The sequence below is a fragment of the Giraffa tippelskirchi genome, chromosome 11 (assembly GCF_054371585.1).
Source record: "Giraffa tippelskirchi isolate mGirTip1 chromosome 11, T2T-mGirTip1v1.2.pri, whole genome shotgun sequence".
NCBI classification, from domain to species: domain Eukaryota; kingdom Metazoa; phylum Chordata; class Mammalia; order Artiodactyla; family Giraffidae; genus Giraffa; species Giraffa tippelskirchi.
This window is the reverse complement of record NC_137285.1, coordinates 147,595,186-147,618,867: the sequence shown is the minus strand read 5'-3', so window position 1 is coordinate 147,618,867 and position 23,682 is coordinate 147,595,186. Positions and strand designations below refer to the sequence as shown.

At 38.1% G+C, this 23,682-nt stretch overlaps 4 protein-coding genes and 1 long non-coding RNA gene across 24 annotated transcripts in view; 1 reads left to right on the top strand and 4 right to left on the bottom strand.

Annotated features, from left to right (window-relative positions):
• LOC145525537 (olfactory receptor 5M3) overlaps positions 1 to 23,682 on the bottom strand; it is a 57,953-nt gene that overhangs the window by 20,409 nt on the left and 13,862 nt on the right. For 6 of the 18 annotated variants that reach the window (XM_081538882.1, XM_081538875.1, XM_081538885.1 and 3 more), the window contains one exon: positions 15,564 to 15,701. The exons of 10 other annotated variants lie outside the window; for them this stretch is intronic. The gene's annotated coding sequence lies outside the window, so the exon portion shown is untranslated. Of the gene's footprint in view, positions 1 to 8,858; positions 8,998 to 15,563; positions 15,702 to 23,682 lie in introns of all 18 variants that reach the window. 2 more of the 18 variants (XM_081538878.1, XM_081538881.1) reach the window with 1 other exon arrangement.
• On the top strand, positions 2,884 to 21,765 carry LOC145525543 (uncharacterized). The gene is made up of 3 exons (XR_014068275.1): positions 2,884 to 3,016; positions 14,048 to 14,299; positions 20,841 to 21,765. It is a non-coding gene; the product is annotated as an uncharacterized LOC145525543 (long non-coding RNA).
• On the bottom strand, positions 3,784 to 7,321 carry LOC145526643 (olfactory receptor 5M5-like). Its single transcript, XM_081542850.1, is given in 2 exon segments — positions 3,784 to 4,278; positions 4,281 to 7,321. Coding segments are annotated over 2 exon segments (948 nt in total). The 5' UTR covers positions 4,734 to 7,321.
• The window catches only part of LOC145525535 (olfactory receptor 9G4-like), a 29,677-nt gene continuing 13,862 nt past the window's right edge, over positions 7,868 to 23,682 (bottom strand). For 2 of the 3 annotated variants that reach the window (XM_081538869.1, XM_081538868.1), the window contains 2 exons: positions 15,564 to 15,701; positions 7,868 to 8,997 (listed from right to left, as the gene is read on the bottom strand). In XM_081538869.1, the coding sequence (XP_081394995.1) occupies positions 8,041 to 8,979 (939 nt within the window). In that variant the 5' untranslated portion in view covers positions 8,980 to 8,997; positions 15,564 to 15,701 and the 3' untranslated portion in view covers positions 7,868 to 8,040. Of the gene's footprint in view, positions 8,998 to 15,563; positions 15,702 to 20,080; positions 20,188 to 23,682 lie in introns of all 3 variants that reach the window. The other variant, XM_081538870.1, reaches the window with a different exon arrangement.
• Positions 20,655 to 23,682, bottom strand: part of LOC145525539 (olfactory receptor 9G19-like) — a 16,890-nt gene continuing 13,862 nt past the window's right edge. Inside the window, exon 2 of the mRNA XM_081538893.1 lies at positions 20,655 to 21,732. Within this exon, the coding sequence (XP_081395019.1) occupies positions 20,780 to 21,712 (933 nt within the window). The 5' untranslated portion in view covers positions 21,713 to 21,732 and the 3' untranslated portion in view covers positions 20,655 to 20,779. The remainder of the gene's footprint in view (positions 21,733 to 23,682) is intronic.

Below are 23,682 nucleotides of genomic sequence, written 5' to 3'. Positions count from 1 at the left end.
ACTGAGGAACTTCACTTTTCACTTTTTTTTAAAGAGTTTATAGTGTCACAGGAAACATAGGTTTATTTAAATAACCAAAATTGTAAGGGTATTATATCTAAACATCAGACTTATTATATCTAATAAATGTAATAACGGAAAAATAAAGAAAGTTATAAGTAGAAAGAGTCTCAAACAAGTGAGCAATTTTCTATTTAATAATAAAAAATGAGTTAATTTTATTGAGGGAGTGCAAATTATGTAACAAACACTGTGCTAAATACTTTAGATATTAATCCATTTCCTCTACACAGCTTCCCTATGAGAAAGCACTGTATATTAATCTCACAGATGAGAAAACTGGGGCAGGGAGAGTTTGAGTAACCTGCTCAGTGAATCTGATTCCAGAGTTCATGCTTTTAACTCTTAATTTAGTTGACAAATGATGGAGTCAGGATCTGATTACAAATCTTACTTTATTAAACATGTTGAATTTGTTAAAAATAATAACTGTTAAAAATAATAAAATAGAATGTCTTCTCATAGTGGATTATATGATTCAGTGTCCAGCAACTGTTAAATACCTGATCAATAACATTATTGGAAGACTGAAAATGATAGCTTTATTCATTGCGTGGTTTTTGTCTTCAACAAACTACGGTGAGAAAAGGATGGTTTAGTAGATAAAAAAAGCAATAAACTTAGAAGTCAAACTTATTTGCAATAGTCTTCTAAGTTATGTGACTTTATGTTAGTAATCTGTAGTCTCTGTATGCTCATCTCTAAAATAGGAACTACAATACTGAAATAATAATATTGGTGATAACATTAAGTGAAACAACAGATATTAAGTTGGCCAGAAAGATTCGTTCGGGTTTTCTGCAACATCTGATGGAAGAACTCAAACGAACATTTTGCCAAGCCAATATTAGAACAGTGCCTGATCTTTGAAAACTATGATTATTTCTTCCTCTCTCCTCCATGTGTACATGTGTGAATGTGAAAGTCTAAACATTCTTCAAATATCCACTACTCCAAAGAAAATATGTGTGAATAAAAGTATTAGACTTATAGCATTACCGTTCCCTGGAATATGCAACTATTTGTTTAAATACACCAGAACTGGTTTTCATTAAAGAAAACTATCAGTTAGAGCCAATGATCTTTCTGATAGGTGGGAAGGAAAATGTAGCTATGTTACCATAGTTATTGCTCCTTAGGAAGGTGCATCAGATATGCAGATAATACCACTCTAATGGCAGAAAGTGAAGAGGAACTAAAGGGCTTCTTGATGAGGGTGAAACAGAAGAGTAAAAAGCCGGCTTGCTTTGAGAGAATAGCATTGAAACATGTATATTATCATACGTGAAACACATCGCCAATCCAGGTTCGATGCATGAGACAGGGTGCTCAGGGCTGGTGCACTGGGATGACCCTGAGGGATGGGATGGGGAGGGAGGTGGGAGGGGGGTTCAGGACGGGGAAGACATGAACACCCATGGCTGATTCATGTCAATGTATGACAAAAACCACCACAATATTGTAAAGTGATTAGCCTCCAATTAAAAGAAAAAAAGAAAAAAATAATATTTCCTCAGAGTCACTCACTCCTTTCAAAAACTTTATTATATATGTAAAAATGGAGACACTTACTTTGTTCACTTTCAAAATGGGCATTTTTCAATGCTGCAATCATTACTGAATCTTTATTTAGCGTCAGGACTGGCTAGATTGTACAGATAGAGGCATGGACTCTTCGTTCACAACATTTGAAATAATAAAAGGGCTAGTTTTACACAACTGAATATGTTTGTATGCTTAAAAACAATAGATCTCTAGATATTTAAGTAGAATTCAACAAGCTATATATTGAATGTTAAAAGTTAAGAGAATAGTTATTTATTTGTATGTATGTTTTAGCAGAATTTACAGGCAATCTAACTTTCAAATTAAAGTAATTTCAATAATAATATCTAGTAATGAAAAGATTGAAATAACTGTATGGGATAGCATAGAATTAATGACTATAAAAACATTACTCTGCAAGAAATATTGAGCAAAAATAAGGTCTATGGTGAAAAGGATGCTTTGAAATACAAATGAGAAAAAAAGGTGTCAGTTGAGGGGTAACAATATTTGTGTCATCCTTTTCCTTTGAAAGTAACATCCGACACTGATTTTGTTCAGACCCTGCCTGGTCTGACATAATATTGAACTGGGACTTATGGGTATATTTTGACAGGTGCACAAAAGATGAAAAAGTTCTTGTTTTGTGCAATTATAAGATTCACTTCAATTTACTCAGAATAAATGGATTCCTTCCTCTATAGCATCAGCCCTTTCATTTTCTTTATTATAGCACTTAACAAAATTTTTTGCCTTGTATCTTTACAGTTTCATAAAACTGTGCAACACTAGTGCTCCTTGCAGTTTCACTGGTACATGAAGCAGTTCTTGGCTCATTGTAGATACTCACTAAACATTCATCAACTTTGCCTGGGCTATGGAACTTCAAATCAACTAGTATTAACATTTGCATCTTTAACATTAAAATATTTACAGGCACATCATCATAATTAATTATCAAATTGGATATATATAAGAATTGCTTGTGATAAAGGACAACTGTGGGTAAAACTTGAACTATGGTACTGACAGAAAATATCCGCCACATCCTGAAAATATAGATTACTAGAGAGGAAAGAAAGCATGAAAACCCTAGGAGGCTGGAATGACCTTGATAAACTCTAGAGAGGATACAATTCCTCCAGAGGCAAACCCTAAATCTTTGAATGAACCATTCTTTGTTTCAGGAGTTAATACATAAAAATAAATTGTTTGGAAATTTTTACTTCCCATTATGGCCTAAGGAGGAAAATGTCTTTTTGAAAATGGCTGTCACAGGTGGAGAAAAATAAATGGATGTCAGTTATGGACATGAGGGTGCCGTCATACATTGTCTCCCTGAGTTAACAGCAAGTCTTATCAGCAGTTGTGATCACATTCTTCTAAACCATGTGTTCAAAGCACCTGCATGGTAAGTACCACAAAATTATAAACTACTAAAACTTAGCTCACCATAGTCAACATGTGTTATTAACAGTTTTACATATATATATATATATATATATACATATATATATATATATATATATATATATGGCCATGCCATACATTGATTTGTGGATATAGACAAATATTTTGGAAATATAAAGAATTGTTAATAATGGTAAATTTGAGAAGTGAGAATGGAAGGTCAGAGTGGGGCAAAGAGAAGGAAATCTTTTACTTTATATTCTTTTAGATATTAAACATTTTACTGAGAATGTGTAACTTTTTAATACAAAAAATGTATATATACAGATATAAACATAAAAGTGAAATACCTACAAATATAACGCCCAACCTTTGACACGATTCCCTGGTGGCTCACACTGTAAAGTGTCTGCCTACAATGTGGCAGACCCAGGTTCAATCTCTGGGTCAGGAAGATCCCCTGGAGAAGGAAATGGCAACCCACTCTGGTATTTTTGCCTGAAAAATACCATGGATGGAGGAACCTGATGGGCTACAGTCCACAGGGTCACAAACAGTCGGACATGAATGAGCGACTTCACTCACTTTACACACAATGCACTCACGTGTCGCATGTGAAATTATAAACTGAGTCTTTAATATTCTGTCATAGCTTATAGTTTTTAATCATGGATTTAAAATTGACATTTCAGGAATGCACTTAAACTTGGATCCAGTTCCCATAAATAAAACTTTTATTTAATACGTAAAGAAAAAGACACTGCAATTTTAGTTCAAAAGTACATTTCTCCTGATCAGTTTCTGAAAGGCTTGCTTCACATCCTTGTTCCTCAAACTATAAATGATGAGGTTCAACACAGGGCTTACAAAAGTGTAGAAAACAGCAATGATTTTAGACTGTTCCACTGACCGATCTGTGGGAGGTCTAACGTACATACAGAACAGGGTCCCATAAAACACAGTCACTGCAGCCAGATGAGACCCACAGGTGGAAAAAGCTGTGGGCTTGCCTTCAGCAGAGCGCATCCTCAGGATGTCAGTGAGAATGAAGATGTAGGAGATGAGGATTATGAGAAGAGAGTTGGAGAGGTTAAATCCTGCCACCACAAACATGGATGTCTCCTTAATGTAAGTGTCAGAGCAGGAGAGTCCAATGAGGGGTGGGTCAGCACAACAGAAGTGATTCATGACATTGGAGGCACAGAAGGCCAAGCGGTATGTCCACATGGTTTCCATCAGGCCACTAAGGAACCCGTAGATGTAATGGGTTCACTTGCAATCATGCGAGTGCAGACCCCTTTGGACATCTTGCTGCTATAAATCAAAGGATTACAGATGGCCATGTACCTATCATAAGTCATCACAGCTAGCATGTAATATTCAGTAATCACCATGGCAATGAAAAAATAACACTGGATTAAACAAGCAGTGTAAGAAATGGTTTTTTTTTTTTCCTCTGATAAGAAGTTCACCAACATCTTGGGAGTCACCTTAGTGAAATAGCACAAACCCAAGCAGGACAAACTGGCAAGAAAGAAGTACACAGGGATGTGGAGGTGTGAATCTATACTGATCAATAGCAACATCCCACGGTTCCCTCCCACGGTGATCATATAGATTCCCAGCAACAGCACAAAGAGGATGGGCTGAAGATCTGGACCATCTGTTAATCCCAAGAGAACAAATTCAGTCACCAAGGTGGAATTTCCTCTGCCCATTTTCTTAGGTGTCAGCACTGTTCACTTAGATAAATTAAAATAAGAAGTGAATGAGGAGTCCATCATACATTTCTTCTCTTTCTTGTATTCTCTTTCTCTCTTTTTCTTCTACCCTCAGTTACCTTCACACATAGCTATTATCAGACATATTCTAAGACTGTAAAAGGTAAGACTTTTAATAAGGTCATAACCCCTAATAGCTAGATATACAATGTGCAGATGATTCCCAAACAGAATGGCTCCTGTGTCTCCAGCTTATTTTGGAATGAGGGAATTATGACCCAAAGTTTATCTTAAAATGGCTTCAACCACCAACTGTTAGGTACAGATTGCTATAAAATTGTGGATTCATCATTTGTCCAAGGGATGGTTCTGGACAAGATGGTGAACATGTTTGGAAACACTTTTGCAGTCTTTAACAGTATGTGCATATTTATTTGTTTATTAGTCATGCCACATGCAGGATCTTAGTTGCCCGACCAGGGGTCAGGGACCTGGCCTGTGCCCCCTGCAGTGGAAGCAGAGTCTTAACCACTGGACCACCATGGAAGCTTCCCAGTATGTGCCTACTTAGAAATACAAACTTTGAGAATTGTATTTCCTACTTACTGTATGGTTGTCATTGTTTAGTTGCTAAGTCATGCTCAACTCTTTTGTGACCCCATGGGCTATAGCCTACCAGGCTTCTCGGTCCATAGGATTTCCCAGGCAAGAATACTGGAGTGGGTTGCCATTTGCTTCTTAAGGGGATCTTTCTGACACAGGGATTGAAACTGCGACTCCTGCATTGGAAGGTGGATTCTTTATCACTGAGTATTAGAGAGTCCCGCATTATAGGAATTTAAAGAAAAAAAAAAATTACTGAGGCCTATTTTACTGATCACTCATCTCTAACTCTTTGTTTAATAATTCTGCTATAATCTATCCTAGAACTTAATAAATTCAACTTAATATAACTTTTTTAAAGTCATATCAAAATTTAATGCAATACAAGAGTATATATCATGTCTGGAATTCCAAATGATTAAATTTTACTATCTCCTTGGATAAATCCATTTTCCACCTACTTGATGAGCATTAAGGGATTGTGAAGAAATCATTAAATGTATTCTTGACATTTGTGGAATATATCCCAAATTCTTCTTGTCTGAAACAATGCTTCTGTGGTAATGAAAGAGTAAGGACTGTGAAGAATTTTGTGATGGAAAGAGAAGGCAATGATGCATTAGATAATAAACACAGATGAAAAGAAAAATCAGAAATACCAGAGCTGATACAAATAGTGAATTGGCCTCAACCATTGGTTCTGAAACTTTTAACTGTATTTTATAAATGTGCCCATTACAACAATAGCTACACTATTTCAACAAAAAATTGTAACTTCTGAGGTGCAAACTACTCATTTGTCAAATGTAACCAATATTTTGTAATTTGCAGTGTTGTTGTAAAGAGAATTTTTTTAATTAGTCATTTCAGGTGGTCAAAAGGTAAAAAGAAAATAATTATTAAAATTATTAAAAATTAAGTAAAGTTGATCTGAAATTTTCAAATGTTGTTCTAAAATACCTTCCTTTCAATGTTTATCAATGAATGATTTTAACTTTTTTTCATAAGAAATGAGTTCCTCTACTTTCTTCTGGTTTTCTTCCCTCTTTCTCCATCTAATCTCTAGATGATGCAGAAATTTCCCACTGGCCAATGATCTCATATATAGTCCATAAATGTAGAATCTATACATACTATGTTCAGAGTATCTCAAAAGCTACTTGCTGAATAGATTTGGCAGGAGGTAGACAATTCAGAGACAGAACTAACATCAGGATGTGCTCACTTTTAGGGTAATAACCAGAGGTGGATACTACCAAGCACTTAGCTTTCCCTTTTCATGCAAATTCACATTTGGGGATGGTAGCCTGATTTGAATTTACCCTCTTTTTAAAGGTAAATGTAAACTGCTTAATACAAATTACAAAAATTGGGGGGGGGGGGGATAACAGGATAAGTTTTTAATTTAATCACCTGTGTCAGAAGCTTATAATTCCAGATTAGAATCATAGATTCATTGTTTTGCACTTGCCTAGCTATCATTTATGCATATATGTGGAAATTAAAACATATCTTGAACGATCATCTACAACAAAGGAATTAGTATGTTTGGAAACATTATCTTCAGTTTTATAGTTTACAGTTTCTATGAACTGTTTTTATAGGCATGAAAGTATTTTTGAGAGTCATATAACATCAGATTATGAACAACAAGAGTATCTGGGGAGTTATTGTTCATTACCTTTGTTATGAATATTGATGACAGCAAAAGGATCAGTACTCTTCCAAAAGCAATGGAGATTATTATTACTTACAATGAACTTTTAAAAATATTAAGTATAAAATGCAGAATCAGTTTTCAAAAAGAGCGATATATTACAAGCAAATCACAGAAAGAAAAACAACTAAACCTGCCTTGTACTAAATATTGACCTGTAAGGTTCTAGGTAATTAAAAAATTCCATCAGTGTTTGTGAGGGTGGGAACAAGCACTGAATCTAGAATACAGCAGAGCTTTAATTTGTTGGGTCTTTGTTTTTTTTTTTTTTTCCTGTCTTTTTGTTTCTATTTGTCCCATTTGATGTTGTTATTTTCCCTCATGAGGAATATGCAGTTCATGATCAGATGGATGGCATGGCAGACTACTCATTCTATCTAGAAGAGATCACACTTAAGGTGTTATGTAATCCTAATAACATATATTTCTCTATATTTAGAAAAGTGTTTTCTTCATAGTCTAAACAATTCAAACACTTTGCTTAATATTTCAATGAAGTTGAAGGCACAAGGATGACAAAGAAATAATCAATATACTCAAATAGAGTTTTATGAGGGAGTTTGGAAGAATGTCTTAATAAAAACAAATATTTGTCAAATTTTGTTTCCAGGTTTTTCACAATTTTAAATCTACTTCTCAATAAATAAAGTTTGCTCACCAAGATTCAAAGTCAAACTATGTATTTGAAAACCATCCAAATCCACTTTCTTTTTCAAAGAGCTCCCCCAAAATCAAAGAGGATGAGTTTTATGAAAACTGAATACTGCAAAGTAGCAGAATGCAATATTGTAGAGCATCAAACAACTCAATGTTAGTTTTAAAAGTTTAATCACAACAAATAGTCAACAGAAAATGGTTCAATCAATGATTTCTCTTTTAGGTAAAATGTGTTGTATTTACTTGAAATATGGCAATGTGCACAAGCATGTTTATAAGGCAATAATTTGGAAAATGCAATGACAGCATCCTGCAAAAAGATCACCTTCATCGCTGAAGTCTTATAGTCTGTGTTGCTTTCCAGAAGGCCGCTTTAACATATTTGTTTCTCAGGCTGTAGATAAGAGGATTGAGCAATGGATTGACCACAGTGTAAAACAGAGATGCCACTTTGTCCTTCCCCAGGGAGTAGGTGGAACTTGGCCTTGAGTACGTGAAGAGCAAGGATCCGTAGAAGAGCATGACCGAGACCAGGTGTGAAACACAGGTGGAGAAGGCCTTGCGTCTTCCTGAAGCTGTGCGGATCCTCAGAATAGCCAGAAGGATGTTGAAATAGGAAATTATGATGGCAAGAATGTTGGAGAGGACTGTGAAACCCACGAGACCCAGGAGGACCTGTTCATAAACCTTGGTGTCTGTACAAGACATTTTCACCAATGGTGGTACATCACAGAAATAGTGATCAATAATATTTCTGCCACAGAAACTCAGGCGAAAAGTGTTGGCAGTATGGGCTATGGCATTCAAGAACCCTCCTATATAGGAGCCAGCAACAAGTCCAGTACAGAGAGAAGGGGACATAGTACTTGAATAAAGTAGCGGGTTACAGATTGCCGTGTGGCGGTCATAGGCCATGGCTGCTAGGAGATAGCACTCACTGTAGGTTACAGCACAGGAGAAGAAAAACTGGGCTCCACATCCAGCCAATGACATGTGCTTATCCTCTGAGACACATATCGCCAGGATTTTGGGGGTGTACACAGAGGTGTACCAGAAATCCAAGAAAGAGAGATTGCCAATGAAAAAATACATAGGTGTATGCAGGCAAGAATCAATATGGATTAAGATAACTAAGGACATGTTACCTGACAAGGTGATCAAATAAAGCATCAGAAATATTCCAAATAGGGTCAGTTTCCACTGGGGGTCTGTTGAGAGGCCCAGTAAGATGAATTCATTCAGGAGGGTGTGATTTCCAACCTCCATGTCCACAGAGGAGAAAGCCTGATAAGAAAAAGTTGCTAAATGATTTAATGATTTTCTATTGAAAGAAATAAACTGTATATTAAGCCAGCAATTCCTAGGAAGCTTATAGACTTTTATCCCTTATTGCTCAGAATGACAGAACATCAGTCTGTGACTTAAGGGCCACTGGAATTCAAGTTAGAATCTCATTTTGAAATTAGGCCTGCCACTTCCTAATTGTTTAATGTACAATACCTCCTCCCATAGGCACCCAAAAATTACAACTATTTACAGAGCAACTATCAAGGAGAACAGCCTGATTCCAATAGACCATATCTGAGGCCATAAAAATGCTCAATAATTTTAAAATAATTCAAGCTATGGGAAGTATATTTTCTGACCCCCATGTGTTGATAACTACATTAGAAACCAGTAGTAGAAAACAGATCTATGAAAAATTCCCAAATATTTGAAAGACTATTTAAAACACTTCTAAATACCTTACAAGCAAAATTAAAAAGTACATATAGAAATTATTTTTAAGAAAGTGAAAATAAAACACAACATATTAATTAGTGGGAAATAGTAAAGCAGTACTTACAGGAAAATTTCCAGCACTGAATATCAACAACAAAAAATAAATAAAAGCTCTTTAATCAATGATATTTGCTTGTAAGTGTGGCAGGAAGTGGCCAAGATGACAGAGTAGAACCCTGAGCTCACCTCCTCCCTTGGGCACACCTAAATTATAACTATTTACAGAGCAGCTATTGATTAGCATCATCTGAAGACTTTCCACAACTGAAGAAACTGAATATATAAAGAAGAAACCGTGAGTAAATAAGAAATGTGAAGATATAGATAAGTTGACACCTTGTGTATATAGATAGAGAGAGAGTTAGTTATATTTAAATGTCATAATAGTCACAACCAAAATGATAAATGCCACACGAAAAAAGAGAGAAGGATACAAACGCAACACTAAAGACAGTCAACAAATCATGAGAAGATAACAAAAAGAAATTTAAAAAAGCACAATAATTAACAAAATAGCATTAAGAACATACATGTGAATAATTATTTTAAATATAAATGGAATATATTAGCAAATCAAAAATATAGAGTGACTAAATGAATAAGAAAATAAGACCCAGATATGTACTCACTGGGCTTCCCAGGTGGCCCTAGTGGTAAAGAACCACTGCCAATGCAGAAGACATAAGAGAGGTGGGGTCAATCCTTGGGTCAGGAAAATGCCCTATAGGAGGGCATGGCAATTCACTCCAGTATTCTTGCCTGGAAAATCCCACGGACAGAGGAGCCTGGAGGGCTATAGTTGATAGGGTCGCAAAGAGTCAGATGCAACTAAAGGGACTTAGTACGTACACACACTTGTACTGCCTTGAAGATATTCCAGATCTAAAGACACACACATACTGAAAGTGAAGGGATGGGAAAAAGGTATTAAATGTAACTGGAAAGAAAGTGGCGTAAAAATACTTTTATCAGACAAAATCATCTTTAAAACAAAGACAGTGATAAGAGACAAAGACATTACAAAATAATAAAGGCATCAATCTAAAAGAGTAAATATATATATATATATATACACACAGATATATAATCTGTGCATGCTCAGTCCTGTCCAATTCTTCGCAACCCCATGTACTGTAGCCCTCGAGATGCTCCTGTGTCCATGAGATTATCCCAGCAAGAATACTGGAATGGGTTGCCATTTCTTCCTCTGGGGGATCTTCCCAACCCAGGGATCTAACCTGTGTCTCCTGAGGCTTTTGCATTGGCAGGCAGATTCTTTACTGCTGAGCCACCTGAGAAGTCCTAGACTCACAGCTGGAATCAAGATTGCAGAGAGAAATATCAACAACTTCAAATATACAGATGCTGCTGCTTCTAAGTTGCTTCAGTAGTGTACGACTCTGTGAGACCCCATAGACGGCAGCCCACCAGGCTCCCCTGTTCCTGGGATTCTCCAGGCAAGAACACTGGAGTGGGTTGCCATTTCCTTCTCCAATGCATGAAAGGGAAAAGGGAAAGTGAACTTGCTCGGTCATGTCCGACTCTTCGAGACCCCATGGACTGCAGCCTACCAGGCTCCTCTGTCCATGGGATTTTCCAGGCAAGAGTACTGGAGTGGGGTGCCATCGCCTTCTCCAACATACAGATGATACCACTTTAATGGCAGAAAGTGAAGATTAACTAAAAAGCTCCTGACGAGGGTGAAAGAGGAGAGTGAAAAAGCTGGCTTAAAATTCAACATTCAAAAAATGAAGTTCATGGCATCTGGCTCCACCACTTCATGACAAACAGATGGGTAAAAAGTGGAAACAGTGACAGATTTTTATTTCTTGGGCTCCAGAATCACTGTGGATGGTGACTGTAGCCATGAAATTAAGACACTCGCTCCTCAGAAGAAAAGCTATGACAAAACTAGACAGCGTATTAAAGAGCAGAGACATCACTCTGAGGGTAGAGTCAAAGCTATGATTTTTCCAGTAGTCATGTAGGGATGTGAGGAGTTGGAAGAAGGCTGAGTGCCAAATGATTGATGCCTTTGAACTGTAGTACTGGAGAAGACTCTTGAGAGACCCCTGGACAGCAAGGTCATCAAAGCAGTCCATCCTAAAGGAAATCAGCCCTGACCATTCACTGGAAGGACAGATGCTGAAGCTGAAGCTCCAATACCTTGGCCACCTGATGCAAAGAGCTGACACCCTGGAAAAGACCCTGATCCTGGGAAAGATTGTGGGCAAGAGGAGAAGGGTGTGATAGAGGATATGATGGTTGGATGGCATCATTGACTCAGTGGACATGAGTTTGAGCAAACTGTAGGTTATAGTGACCGACAATGAAGCCTGGTGTAGCCTACTCACAAAGAGCAGGACATGGCTTAGCAACTGAACAACAACCAACCCGTGGTTACTAAAAACTTCAAAAAGAAAAGTTTAAAAATTGGGAAAATAATTCAAAAAGAAACAAAACTCTAAATTCTACTGAACATTGCAAAAGCAGACATTTGTAAGAGTTAAGTCTATAATGTTAAACTCAAGAAACAAGAAAAATCTCAAATGAACAACTTCTCAGTACACTTAAAGAAGCCAGAAAAAGAAGAACAAATCAATGTTAGTAGAAGGAAAGAAATAATAAATATCAGAGTAGAAATAAGTGATAAGGGTGTTAGAAAAACAATAGAAGATGTCAGTGTAACTAAGAGTTAGTTCTTTGAAAAGTAAAAAACACAAACAAACAAAAAAAAGATAAATCTTCAGCCATATTCATTAAGAAACAAAGGAAAGAATGACCAAATAAATAAAATTAGAAATAAAAGAGAAGTTACAACCTATATAACAGAAATACAGGCAATCATAAAAGAATACTATAAACAGATATGTGCCAACAAATTAGAAAACCTGGAGGAAATGGATAAATTCTTAGAAACATGCAATCTTTAAAGACCAAATAAGAAATAGAAAATATGGACTGACCCATTATTGGTAATGAGATTGAATCAGACCCCAATCAAAAATCTTCCAATAAACAAGTCTGGGACCAGATGAAATTGTATGATTTGCAACCACACGGAAGGATCTAGAGGGTATTATACTAAGGGAATAAATCAGCTGGTGCTGCTTAGTTGCTTCAGTCATGTCCGATTCTTTGTGACCCTATGGACTGCAGCCTGCCAGGCTTCTCTGTCCTTGGATTTCTCCAGGCAAGAGTACTGGAGTGGGTTACCATGCCCCCCTCCAGGGGATCTTCCCAACCCAGGGATCAAACCTGGGTATCCTGCATTGCAGGCAGATTCTTTACCAATGAGCCACCAGGGAAAGACAAATACTGTATGATCACATTTATCTGTGGAGTCTAATAACCAAACCAAGTGGAAAAACATAACAAAACAGAATCAGGCTCAGGGATACAAAGAACAAAGAGGTGGTTGCCAAAGGAGAGGAGGATGGGCAGTGATGAATAAAATAGGTGAGGAACAAACTTCTGGTTTCAAAATAAATAAGTCATAGGAATGAAATGTACAGCATGGTAAATACAGTCAACAATATTGTCAAGAAGAAGAGGTATGACAATAGCTTGGAAGAAAAGCTATGACCAACCTAGACAGCATATTGAAAAGCAGAGACTACTTTGCCGACAAATGTCTGTCTAGTCAAAGCCATGGTTTTTCTGGTAGTCATGTATAGATGTGAGAGTTGGAACATGAAGAAAGCTGAGCGCTGAAGAACTGATGCTTTTGAACTGTGGTGTTGGAGAAGACTCTTGAGAGTCCCTTGGACTGCAAGGAGATCCAACCAGTCCATCCTAAAGGAAATTAGTCCTGAATATACATTGGAAGGACTGCTGCTGAATCTGAAGCTCCAATACTTTGGCCACCTGATGTGAAGAGCTGACTCATTGGAAAAGACCCTGATGCTGGGAAAGATTGAGGGCAGGAGGAGAAGGGGATGACAGAGGATGAGATGGTTGGATGGCATCACCAAATTGATGGACATGTGTTTGAGCTAGCTCCAGGAGTTGGTGATGGAATGGGAGGACTGGCATGCTGCAGTCCATGGGGTTGCAAAGAGTCAGACACGACTGAGTGACAACTGAATACTGTCAAAATATAATAACTTTGCATGGTGGCAAATGATACCCTAGACTCATCACGGTGATCATTTTGTAATGTATAGAAATATTGAGTGGCTATATTGGAAATAAGTGTTGTTGGTAATTATACTTCAATTAAAAGCTCTAACATTTAAAAGATAAAGAAGGTAAAAATAAACCACAAACAAATGATCTATGTTGTATATTGCAAAAGAGATGGAGTTCTTTACTGATTTTCTAATTTCAAGAATAGATTCTCGTGGTGTCAAGATTCTATCCTTGGTGTCTGGGACGGCCTTGTCATTTGTTTAGGTCAATGATTTATAGCATATACCATATGTCAAGCCTGGGTCTCAAGAGGCTTTGCATATCTCTTTCCTTACTTTTGAAATGCTACTACCACATAAATAAACCTGGGTTAGCTTGCTGGATAATGAGACATCTGACTGCATTCTCTTTGTGACTCTAGCTGACAGCAAGCTGGACCCCAGTCATGTGAGTGCGTCCCTTCTTCCTCATCTACTCTCACTGAGTCAGCAACTGAGCTCAGGCATATCAGCAAGCCTAGCTCAGAGAGGACAGGGCTGGTGTAGGCAGCCTTGCAAAACCACCCAGTTGAACTGGCACCTGAGTTCAAATCCTGATTTCATCCTTTGATAGCTCTGCAATCTTGGGAAAGTACTTAACAGCCACCATCCCACATCTCTATATCTTTTAAAAGGTAAGAAAATGTCAGTTATAGATTAAACAAGTAGCCCAGGCTGTGGACAAAAATTAAACCTAGTAGAAGCTATTTTTATTCTAAGAAAGAATAATAATGTCTGACTTACAAAACCTGAATGTAAGGAAAATTAAATAATTAAAGCCATATTTTTTTCAAGAAGACAGTAAGATTTAGACTGGGGATGTTCTTCAGAACTTTTTTAAAATTTTGAGTAAATATCTTTGTTACCTATTTGCATGTAATTTGACAAAGGAGCATCACATTTAGAGTGCAAAGTTCACTGGCCTTGGATGAAGGAGTCCTGTGGTAGGAACAGGGCCTGACACTTACCATTTGTGTGATTTTTTTAAAAATTGAGATTTAATAGACAATGACATAATGCCTGTGTAATTTTAAGAGAGTCACCTGTCCTCTCTGGAACACAAGTTTACCACATGAAAAAATGTGTTTGATCCTTTTCTAGCACCAACTTTCTGTGATTCCAGTTTTTAAAACCTCTTATAACCTCCATAAAATCTATCATAGATATAAGAACATATAACCTTGCCTGCAACAATACAGTGTGCAGAACAGATTAACAACCTTTATGCTATGCATGTATCTTTGTAGACAATAAGCATATCATCATCTTGGCTTAAGTGAGAGATGAAATATATCCTTATTTTAACATGAAGACTTGCATTGTCATGCTTGTTTCTATAATAATCAATCATGTGAACTTGTGAACATTCCTTAATTTCTTTATCAGGAAAATAATTAATTGCTCTTAAATTTTTGGAAAGTTAGACCTCTTTGAAAACCTAACAAAAGCAATGTATGTTCTCCCCAACCTCCAAAACTTCACATATGTTTAAACAAACAAAATTTTAGAGGGTTCAAGAATCCCTATAAATCTACCCATAGATTTTGTGGTCATGATTCTAAATTAAAAATTCTACCAGTAAAAGGGGCTTTCCTGGTGGCTCAGGTGGTAAAGAATCTGCCTGCAGTGCGAGAGACCTGAATTCAATCCCTGGATCAGGAAGATCCACTGGAGAAGGGAAGTCAACCATGCCAATATTCTTGGCCTGGAGAATTCCATGGACAGAGGAGTCTGGTGGGCCACAGTCCATGAGGTCACAAAGAGTCAGACAGACTGAGTGACTCATGCACCCACAAACACACACACACAGCAAAAGATACCTAATGCTAACATTCTATACTCATAAGAGATGAGTAACAAATAATTCAAACTTTAGAAGTTTGCAATTGAATTACTAACCTTCAGTCCTCGAAAGTGATCTCTCTGTTCATTTGTTGTATCAGGTAATAAATTCTATTCTAGCTTCCCACACTACAAACTTGGAATCAATCTACTCTCTTTTTCCTCCTATTTCCTCTTCAAATTTCCCTCTGGCACCTGAAAAATGAGCACCAAGAAGTTAAAATATTACACCTATAGCTGAGTCAACACAGAGTATGCGAATCACTAGAATCAAAAAACATGTCACCTTGTATGTCCTCTTGTTTTCTCCACTGTGTAAAAGAATATGTGATGAATCAGCATAACTATCAGACTGAATTTAAATTCTAGATGAGAGTTACATATCTCATTAATGGACTTCTGTTTAGAAGTGTGTGTGTGCACGCTTGTGTGTGTGTGTGTTTGGCATAAGACAAACTTCGTACCTCTCTTCTGATTTCAACTGAGGTCAAGTGAAAGCGTTAAGTCTCTTAGTTGTGTCCGACTCTTTGTGACCCCGTGGACTGTAGCTCTTCTGTCCATGGGATTATCCACGCAAGACCACTGAAACGGGTTGCCATTCTCTTTTCCAGGGGATCTTCCCAACCCAGGGATAAAACTCAGGTCTCCTGAATTGCAGGCAGATGTCTTACTGTCTGAGCCACCAGGGAAGCCCAACTGAGGTCAAAGAGAAGCCAGATCACTTAACTGCCTCTGATCTGAGATGCTTACCTTTGACCGGAAGGACACGCCTGGGAGTGATACTACTTTCTGTCTCCTCTAATGTCTCAGCCTGCTTTGTTAGACCTGATGCATTTATTTCTCCAGGAGCCTTTTGGGATTTCTTCCACACAAAAGCCCAGAAATATGTACCATAGTCTCCAAAGACACAATTAGAGTTCATTTGAAGTATGGGAATAATGTGTTAATTAGGATATAACAATATGATGAGTATTTTATTAAAAATTGTCTCTTTAAATGGATCTAAGTCGCAATCTTACTATTAAATATGTCTGATAATTGAAACTCTCCAAATTGTACTAATTAGACTTCTCTAAAATGAATCACGCAATCTATAATTTTCTTCTTTGTCATATGCTCTTCTGTCAAGGCAACACTTCCTTTTCTCATTCATCAGGAAATTCCTACCCATCTTTGTTGTTATGGCTTAAACTGTATCCCTTCAAAACTCTTTTGTTGGAGCCCTAAACTCTCCTGCCTTACTAACTCAGAATATGACTATATTTGTAGGTGGTGGTGTTGTTAGTCACATCTGACTCTTTTTGACCCCATGGACTGTAGCCTGCAGGCTCTGCTGTCCATGGAATTTCCTGGGCAAGAATACTGGAGTGGGTTGCCATTTCCTTCCCCAGGGGATCTTCCCAACCTAAGGATTGAACCCGCATCTCTTGCATTTCAGGCGGGTTATTTATTACTGAGCCACCAGGGAAGTAGGTAGGGCCTTAAGAGACATGATTAAGTTAAAATGAGGTGACTAGGATAAGCCTTAATCCAATATTACTTGTCAGTCAGTCAGTCAGTTCAGTCGCTCAGTCATGTATGAATCTTTGCTACCCCAAGGACTGCAGCACCCAGGCCTTCCTGCGCATCACCAACTCCCGGAGTCTCCTCAGACAAATCTCCATTGAGTTACTGATGCCATCCAGCCTTCTCATCCTCTGTCGTCCCCTTCTCCTCCTGCCCTCAATCTTTCCCAGCATCAGGGTCTTTTCCAATGAGTCAGCTCTTCACATCAGGTGGCCAAAGTATTGGAGTTTCAGCTTCAACATCAGTCCTTCCAATGAACACCCAGGACTGATCTCCTTTAGGATGGACTGGTTGGATCTCCTTGCAGTCCAAGGGACTCTCAAGAGTCTTCTCCAACACCACAGTTCAAAAGCATCAATTCTTCGGCGCTCAGCTTTCTTTATAGTCCAACTCTCACATCCATACATGACCACTGGAAAAACCATAGCCTTGACTAGATGGATCTTTGTCGGCAAAGGAATGTCTTTGCTTTTCAATATGCTGTCTAGGTTGGTCATAACTTTCCTTCCAAGGAGTAAGCGTCTTTTAATTTCATGGCTGCAATCACCATCTGCAGTGATTTGGGAGCCCAGAAAAATAAAGTCAGCCACTGTTTCCACTGTTTCTCCATCTATCTGCCATGAAGTGATGGGACCGGATGCCATGATCTTAGTTTGAATGTTGAGCTTTAAGCCAAATTTTCACTCTCCTCTTTCACTTTTATCAAGAGGCTCTTTAGTTCTTCTTCACTTTCTGTCATAAGGGTGGTGTCATCTGCATATCTGAGGTTATTGATATTTCTCCCAGCAATGTTGATTTCAGCTTGGGCTTCATCCAGTCAGGCATTTCTCATGATGTACTCTGCATATAAGTTAAATAAGCAGAGTGACAATATACAGCCTGGATGTACTCCTTTTCCTGATTTGGAACCAGTCTGTTGCGCCATGTCCAGTTCTAATTGTTGCTTCTTTACCTGCATATAGATTTCTCAGGAGGCAGGTCAGGTGGTCTGATGTTCCAATCTCTTTAAGATTATTCCACAGTTTGTTGTGATCCACACAGTCAAAGGCTTTGGCATAGTCAATAAAGCAGAAGTAGATGTTTTTCTGGAACTCTCTTGCTTTTTCTAAGTATTTTTATTAAAAGAGAAAACTGAGATTTGGACACATAAAGAGATACCAGGAATGCTTGCACACAGAGGAAAAAAATATGTGTGGAAAAAGCAAGAGGGTTGTTGTTGTTTAGTCGCTCAGTCGTGTCTGACTCTTTGTGACCCCACGGACTGCAGCCCACCAGGCTTCCCTGTCCTTCACCATCTCCCAGATTTTGCTCAAACTCATGTCCACCGAGTCAGTGATGCCATCCAACCATCTGGTGCTCTGTTGTGAGGGTGGCCATCTACAAGCAGAAGACAGCAACCCTGATGGCACTTTAATCCTGGCCTTTTATCATACAGAAATGTGATAAAATAAATTGCTGTTGTTTATGTCACCCAGTCCGTAGTATTTTGTTATAACCTAGGAAAGTAGTATACTTTCTTATCAACAGTAGGGCTTCTTTATGCTGGTAAACATCACGTTTTACATGTATAAGGACTACTTAAATTAGGAAATGTGATGACCATAATAAAATATTCTCTAAGTTTTAATTAATTTACACATAAAGCTGAACAAGCAAAGAAATACAAAAATTTGTAGGATCTTAACTGATATCAGTCATTCTTTCACTGTATAGAGATTTTTCAGGCCTTCCCTGATAGCTCAGTTGGTAAAGAATCTGCCTGCAATGCAGGAGACCCCAGTTTGATTCCTGGGTTGGGAAGATCCACTGGAGAAGGGATAGGCTACCCACTCCAGCATTCTTGGGCTTCCCTTGTGGCTCAGCCGGTAAAGAATCCGCCTGCAATTCGGGAGGCCTGGGTTCAATCCCTGGGTTGGGAAGATCCCCTGGATAAGGGAAAGGCTATCCACTCCAGTATTCTGGCCTGGAGAATTCCATGGACTGTATAGTCCCTGAGGTTGCAAAGATTTGGACATGACTGAGCAATTTTCACTTTCACTTTCATTCATTGAGATTTTCATTCTGAATCTCTCTTAGATATAGAGCTGTTTGAAATCTTTCTCTTTATCCCTCGACTTATCTATTTCTATCTACATCTCCATTTATGTTAAAGTCTTCAGTTCAGTTCAGTTCAGTCACTCAGTTATGTCTGAATCTTGGCAACCCCATGGACTGCAGCACGCCAGGCCTCCCTGTTCATTGTCAACTCCCGGAGTTTACTCAAGCTCACGCCCATTGAGTTGGTGATGCCATCCAACCATCTCATCCTGTCGTCCCCTTCTCCTCCTGCCTTCAATCTTTCCCAGCATTAGGGTATTTTCCAATAAGTCAGTTCTTTGCATCAGGTGGACAAAATATTGGAGTTTCAGCTTCAGCATCAGTCCTTCCAATGAGTGTTCAGGACTGATCTCCTTTAGAATGAACTGGTTGGATCTCCTTGCAGTCCAAGGGACTCTTAGGAGTCTTTTCCAACACCACAGTTCAAAAGCATCAATTCTTTGGTGCTCAGCTTTCTTTATAGTCCAACTCTCACATCCATACATGACTACTGGAAAAAAACATAGCTTTGACTAGACATTACTTGCTGTCAAAGTAATGTCTCTGCTTTTTAATATGCTGTCTAGGTTGGTCATAACTTTTCTTCCAAGGAGCAAGCATCTTTTAATTTCATGGCTTTAAGTCTTACACTTGCTATATTCTTGTTCTTGATTCTCTAGTTTTTGGAGTAAATAATCCTTTATTGAAAACTCACAGTGAATCTAAGTAAAGATATTTGCTATCTTCTACATCTATTGCCAAAGAAATATATCATGGCAAGCAAAGAAATGATTATCAGAATAAAAAATAAATTTATTTTAAGGGCATTTTGTGACAGGCATTTTACTTGTGACCTCTTAACTCATTCTCCTAACAAATGGATAAATATCTTCAGAACCGAAAATTCAAGGTTTGTACTTTTGTTTTCTCACCTGTGAACTGCAAGATTTGAAGCAAGTCATTTAATCCATATAATCGTGACAATGATTCAATAATCAATTTTATTATTCCTTCGTAGCTCAGCTGGTAAAGAATCCACCTGTAATGCAGGAGAGCCTGGTTCGATTTCTGGGTCAGGAAAGTCTGCTGGAGAAGGGATAGGCTACCCACTCCAGCATTTTTGGGCTTCCCTTGTGGATCAGCTAGTAAAGAATCCACCTGCAGTGTGGGAGACCTGGGTTCCATCTCTGGCTTGAGAAGGTCCCCTAGAGAAGGGAACATACCTTCTACCCACTCCAGTATTCTGGCCTAGAGAGTTCTCTGGACTGTGTAGTCCATGGACTCACAAAGAGTCAGGCAGGACTGAGCACATTTCGCTTCACTTCACTTCATAGATTAAGATTTCATAGATTAAGATACTATATATGCAGGCAACCATGAATACTGTTTTAGAAATCAAGTCTCTCATAAAATGCTCAGAATCCAGCCCCTTTATTTCAAAAACATATTCACATACATTATTGTCAACTGAAATAAAAAAATACAGGCTGGTATTTCCACATTTAATAATTTCTTTGTTTTCTTTTTTATTCATTTATGAGGCTACAGGTTGTCATTAATGATGTAGAGATTAATTTGTAAAAAAAGATTAAAAAAACTTAAAAACACTCTTTGTTTACTAAAGTCGTTGTTTAAGAAACTGCTTTCTCTATGATCTTCCTCAAGGCATCTTTAACATCTTTATTTCTTAAGCTATAGATCAACGGATTCAACAAGGGCATCACCAGTGTGTAGAACACGGACACCACCTTATCCCTCTCCAGGGCATAGCTCGTACTTGGCCGGGAGTAAATGAAGAGAATTGACCCATAGTACAAGGTGACAGCTGTCAGGTGAGAGCCACAGGTGGAGAAGGCCTTCAAGCGGCCTTGGGTGGAGTGGATCTTCACGAGGGCAGCAATGATGACGAGATAGGAAGCAAGGATAAGTACAGCGGGAGAGATGACGCTGGAGGCAAGCATGAAATAGAGCGCAGCCTGGTAGCTTTCCTTCACATCACAGGCCAACTTGACAAGGGGGGGCAGGTCACAGAAGAAATCATCAATGACATTGTTCCTGCAGAAGCTCAAGGTAAATGTTTCACTGGTGATGATGGCTGAGTTCACAAAGCCACTAAAGTAGGAAGCGGCAACAAGACTGGCACATGACCCTGGGGACATGGCTTGGGAGTAAAGCAACGGGTTAGAGATGGCCACATAGCGGTCGTAAGCCATGGCAGCCAACAGGTGACACTCACTATAGGCCAGTCCAGCGGAGAAGAAGAACTGAGCTAGGCAGCCAGCAAAAGAGATGTGCTTGTCGTCAGAGATGCAGGTCAGCAGGATTTGGGGGGCATAGACAGAAGCATACCAGAGATCCAGGAACGAAAGATTCCCAATGAAGAAATACATGGGTGTGTGGAGCCGAGAGTCAGCACATATCAGAGAAATCAGGGTGATGTTCCCTAAAAGACTGCTGATATAAATGATGAGGAAGATGTAAAAGAGAACTCTCTGTAACCACGGGTCTGTCGTAAATCCTAAAAGTATGAACTCCTTCACCATGGTATAATTTTTTTCATCCATTGAGTTTTTTTCATTCCTTTCTGTAAAAAATTGATCAATATGTCATGATTTAAGGTATTGATGTTGTCAGCTTCCCCATTATATGTCATTTTAGATTATTTAAATACTCAACTGATGCATATACCATGTTCATTAAAAAAAAAAAAAATGTTTAAGCTGAACTGGAAATTATTCCTGTTAGAAAACTGTGAAATCTCTCTATGCCGCCTTGAAAGATCAGATTACGAACATAATATAATGTGTCACCATACATTTTTTTCTAATCATCCTCCTTTTGAGAGATGGTGATTTGTTCATCTTCTTTTCCGTTTGCAGCTAGAGTGATTGGAGAGCATGTGGAGGACATGAAAAAGGGAGTTTGCTTTTGAGTTCTTAAATCCTTTGTCTTTACTAGTGAATTACCTGAAGAAGCATACTTTTATTAGTCCAGCCACACTTTGGAATAACCTTGGAAGTGCATTTATGCTAATTTATTTGAAAGCAATACTTATATCTTATTTAACTTTTTATCCACAAAACCAAGAACACAGCTAAAAATAAAGTAAAAAAAAAATAATAAAATGTATATCTTGAATAATACAATAGGTTTACTTAGATAATAGGAATTTGAAACCATATCTATGTATATATGACATTCAAATGTACGCTGAAAGGAAATGAAAATATTAATCAATGGATAACTGTGTTCAAAATGTGTATTAATTTCTTACAGAAATAAGAATTAAAAACAAAAAATTAAACTTATCAAACTGAATGATTTGGGGGAATGTGGTAGGCAGAATATGGCCCATTAAAATGTTCAAGTTCTTTTTCTTAAAGTTGAAGTTTAGTTGATTTACATTATTACATTCATTTCAGGTGTACAGCATAATGATTCAGCATTTTTACAGATTATACTCTATTAATCTGGGATTAATTAATCCTTGATTAATTAATCAGGGATTCCTTGGTGGCTCAGATGGTAAAGTGTCTGCCTACAGTGCGGGAGACCTGGGTTCGATCCCCAGGTCGGGAAGATCCCCTGGAGAAGGAAATGGCACCCCACTCCAGTACTCTTGCCTAGAAAATTCCATGGATGGAGGAGCCTGGTGGGTTACAGTCCATGGGGTCACAAAGAGTCAGACACGACTGAGGGACTTCACTTTCACTTTCTATACTCTATTAAAAGTTATTACAAGATACTTGCTATGATTTTCTGTGCTATGTGTTGTATCTTTGTTGCTTATCTATTTTATACATGGTAATTTGTATCTTTTAATCCCATATCCCTAATTCGTCCCTTTACCTTCGTCCCCATTGGTAGCCACTAGTTTGTTTCTTGTAGCTGTAAGTCTATTTCTGTCTATGCCTTTCATCTTGTGCTTAAATTAATTAATTATAGAATCTTATTCATGAAACAATCATGCACCTTCCATCAAAACCTCCATTAAGGTTATACTGCCTCCTGGGATAATTTTGGGGTTTTTATATTGACATTTTGCTTAACATTGATTCATTCATTAATTGAATCTAATTAACTTATAGTAATTATTTGTAAATGTGATTTTAGATCATCTATTTTAATATATGAGGCTTCCACAGTGGCTTAATGGTAAAGAATCCACCTTCAATGTAGGAGACACAGGTTTGATTCCTGGGTGGGGAAAATTCCCTGGAGAAGAAAATGGCAACCCACCCCAGTATTGCTGTGGGCCTCCTGATGTCTGAGTCAGTATATAATCCACCTGCAATGCAGGAGACCACCTGCAATGCAGGAGACCTGAGTTCAATCCCTAGGTCGGGAAGATCCCCTGGAGAAGGAGATGACAACCCACTCCAGTATGACTCAGCAGCTAAACCTTTCTGATAAATATCTAAAATTATAAGTGAGTGTTAGTTGCTCTCTTGCGTCTGACTCTTTGAAAGGCCATGGACTGCAGCCCACCAGGTTTCTCTGTCCATGCAATTCTCCAGGTAAGAATACTGGAGTG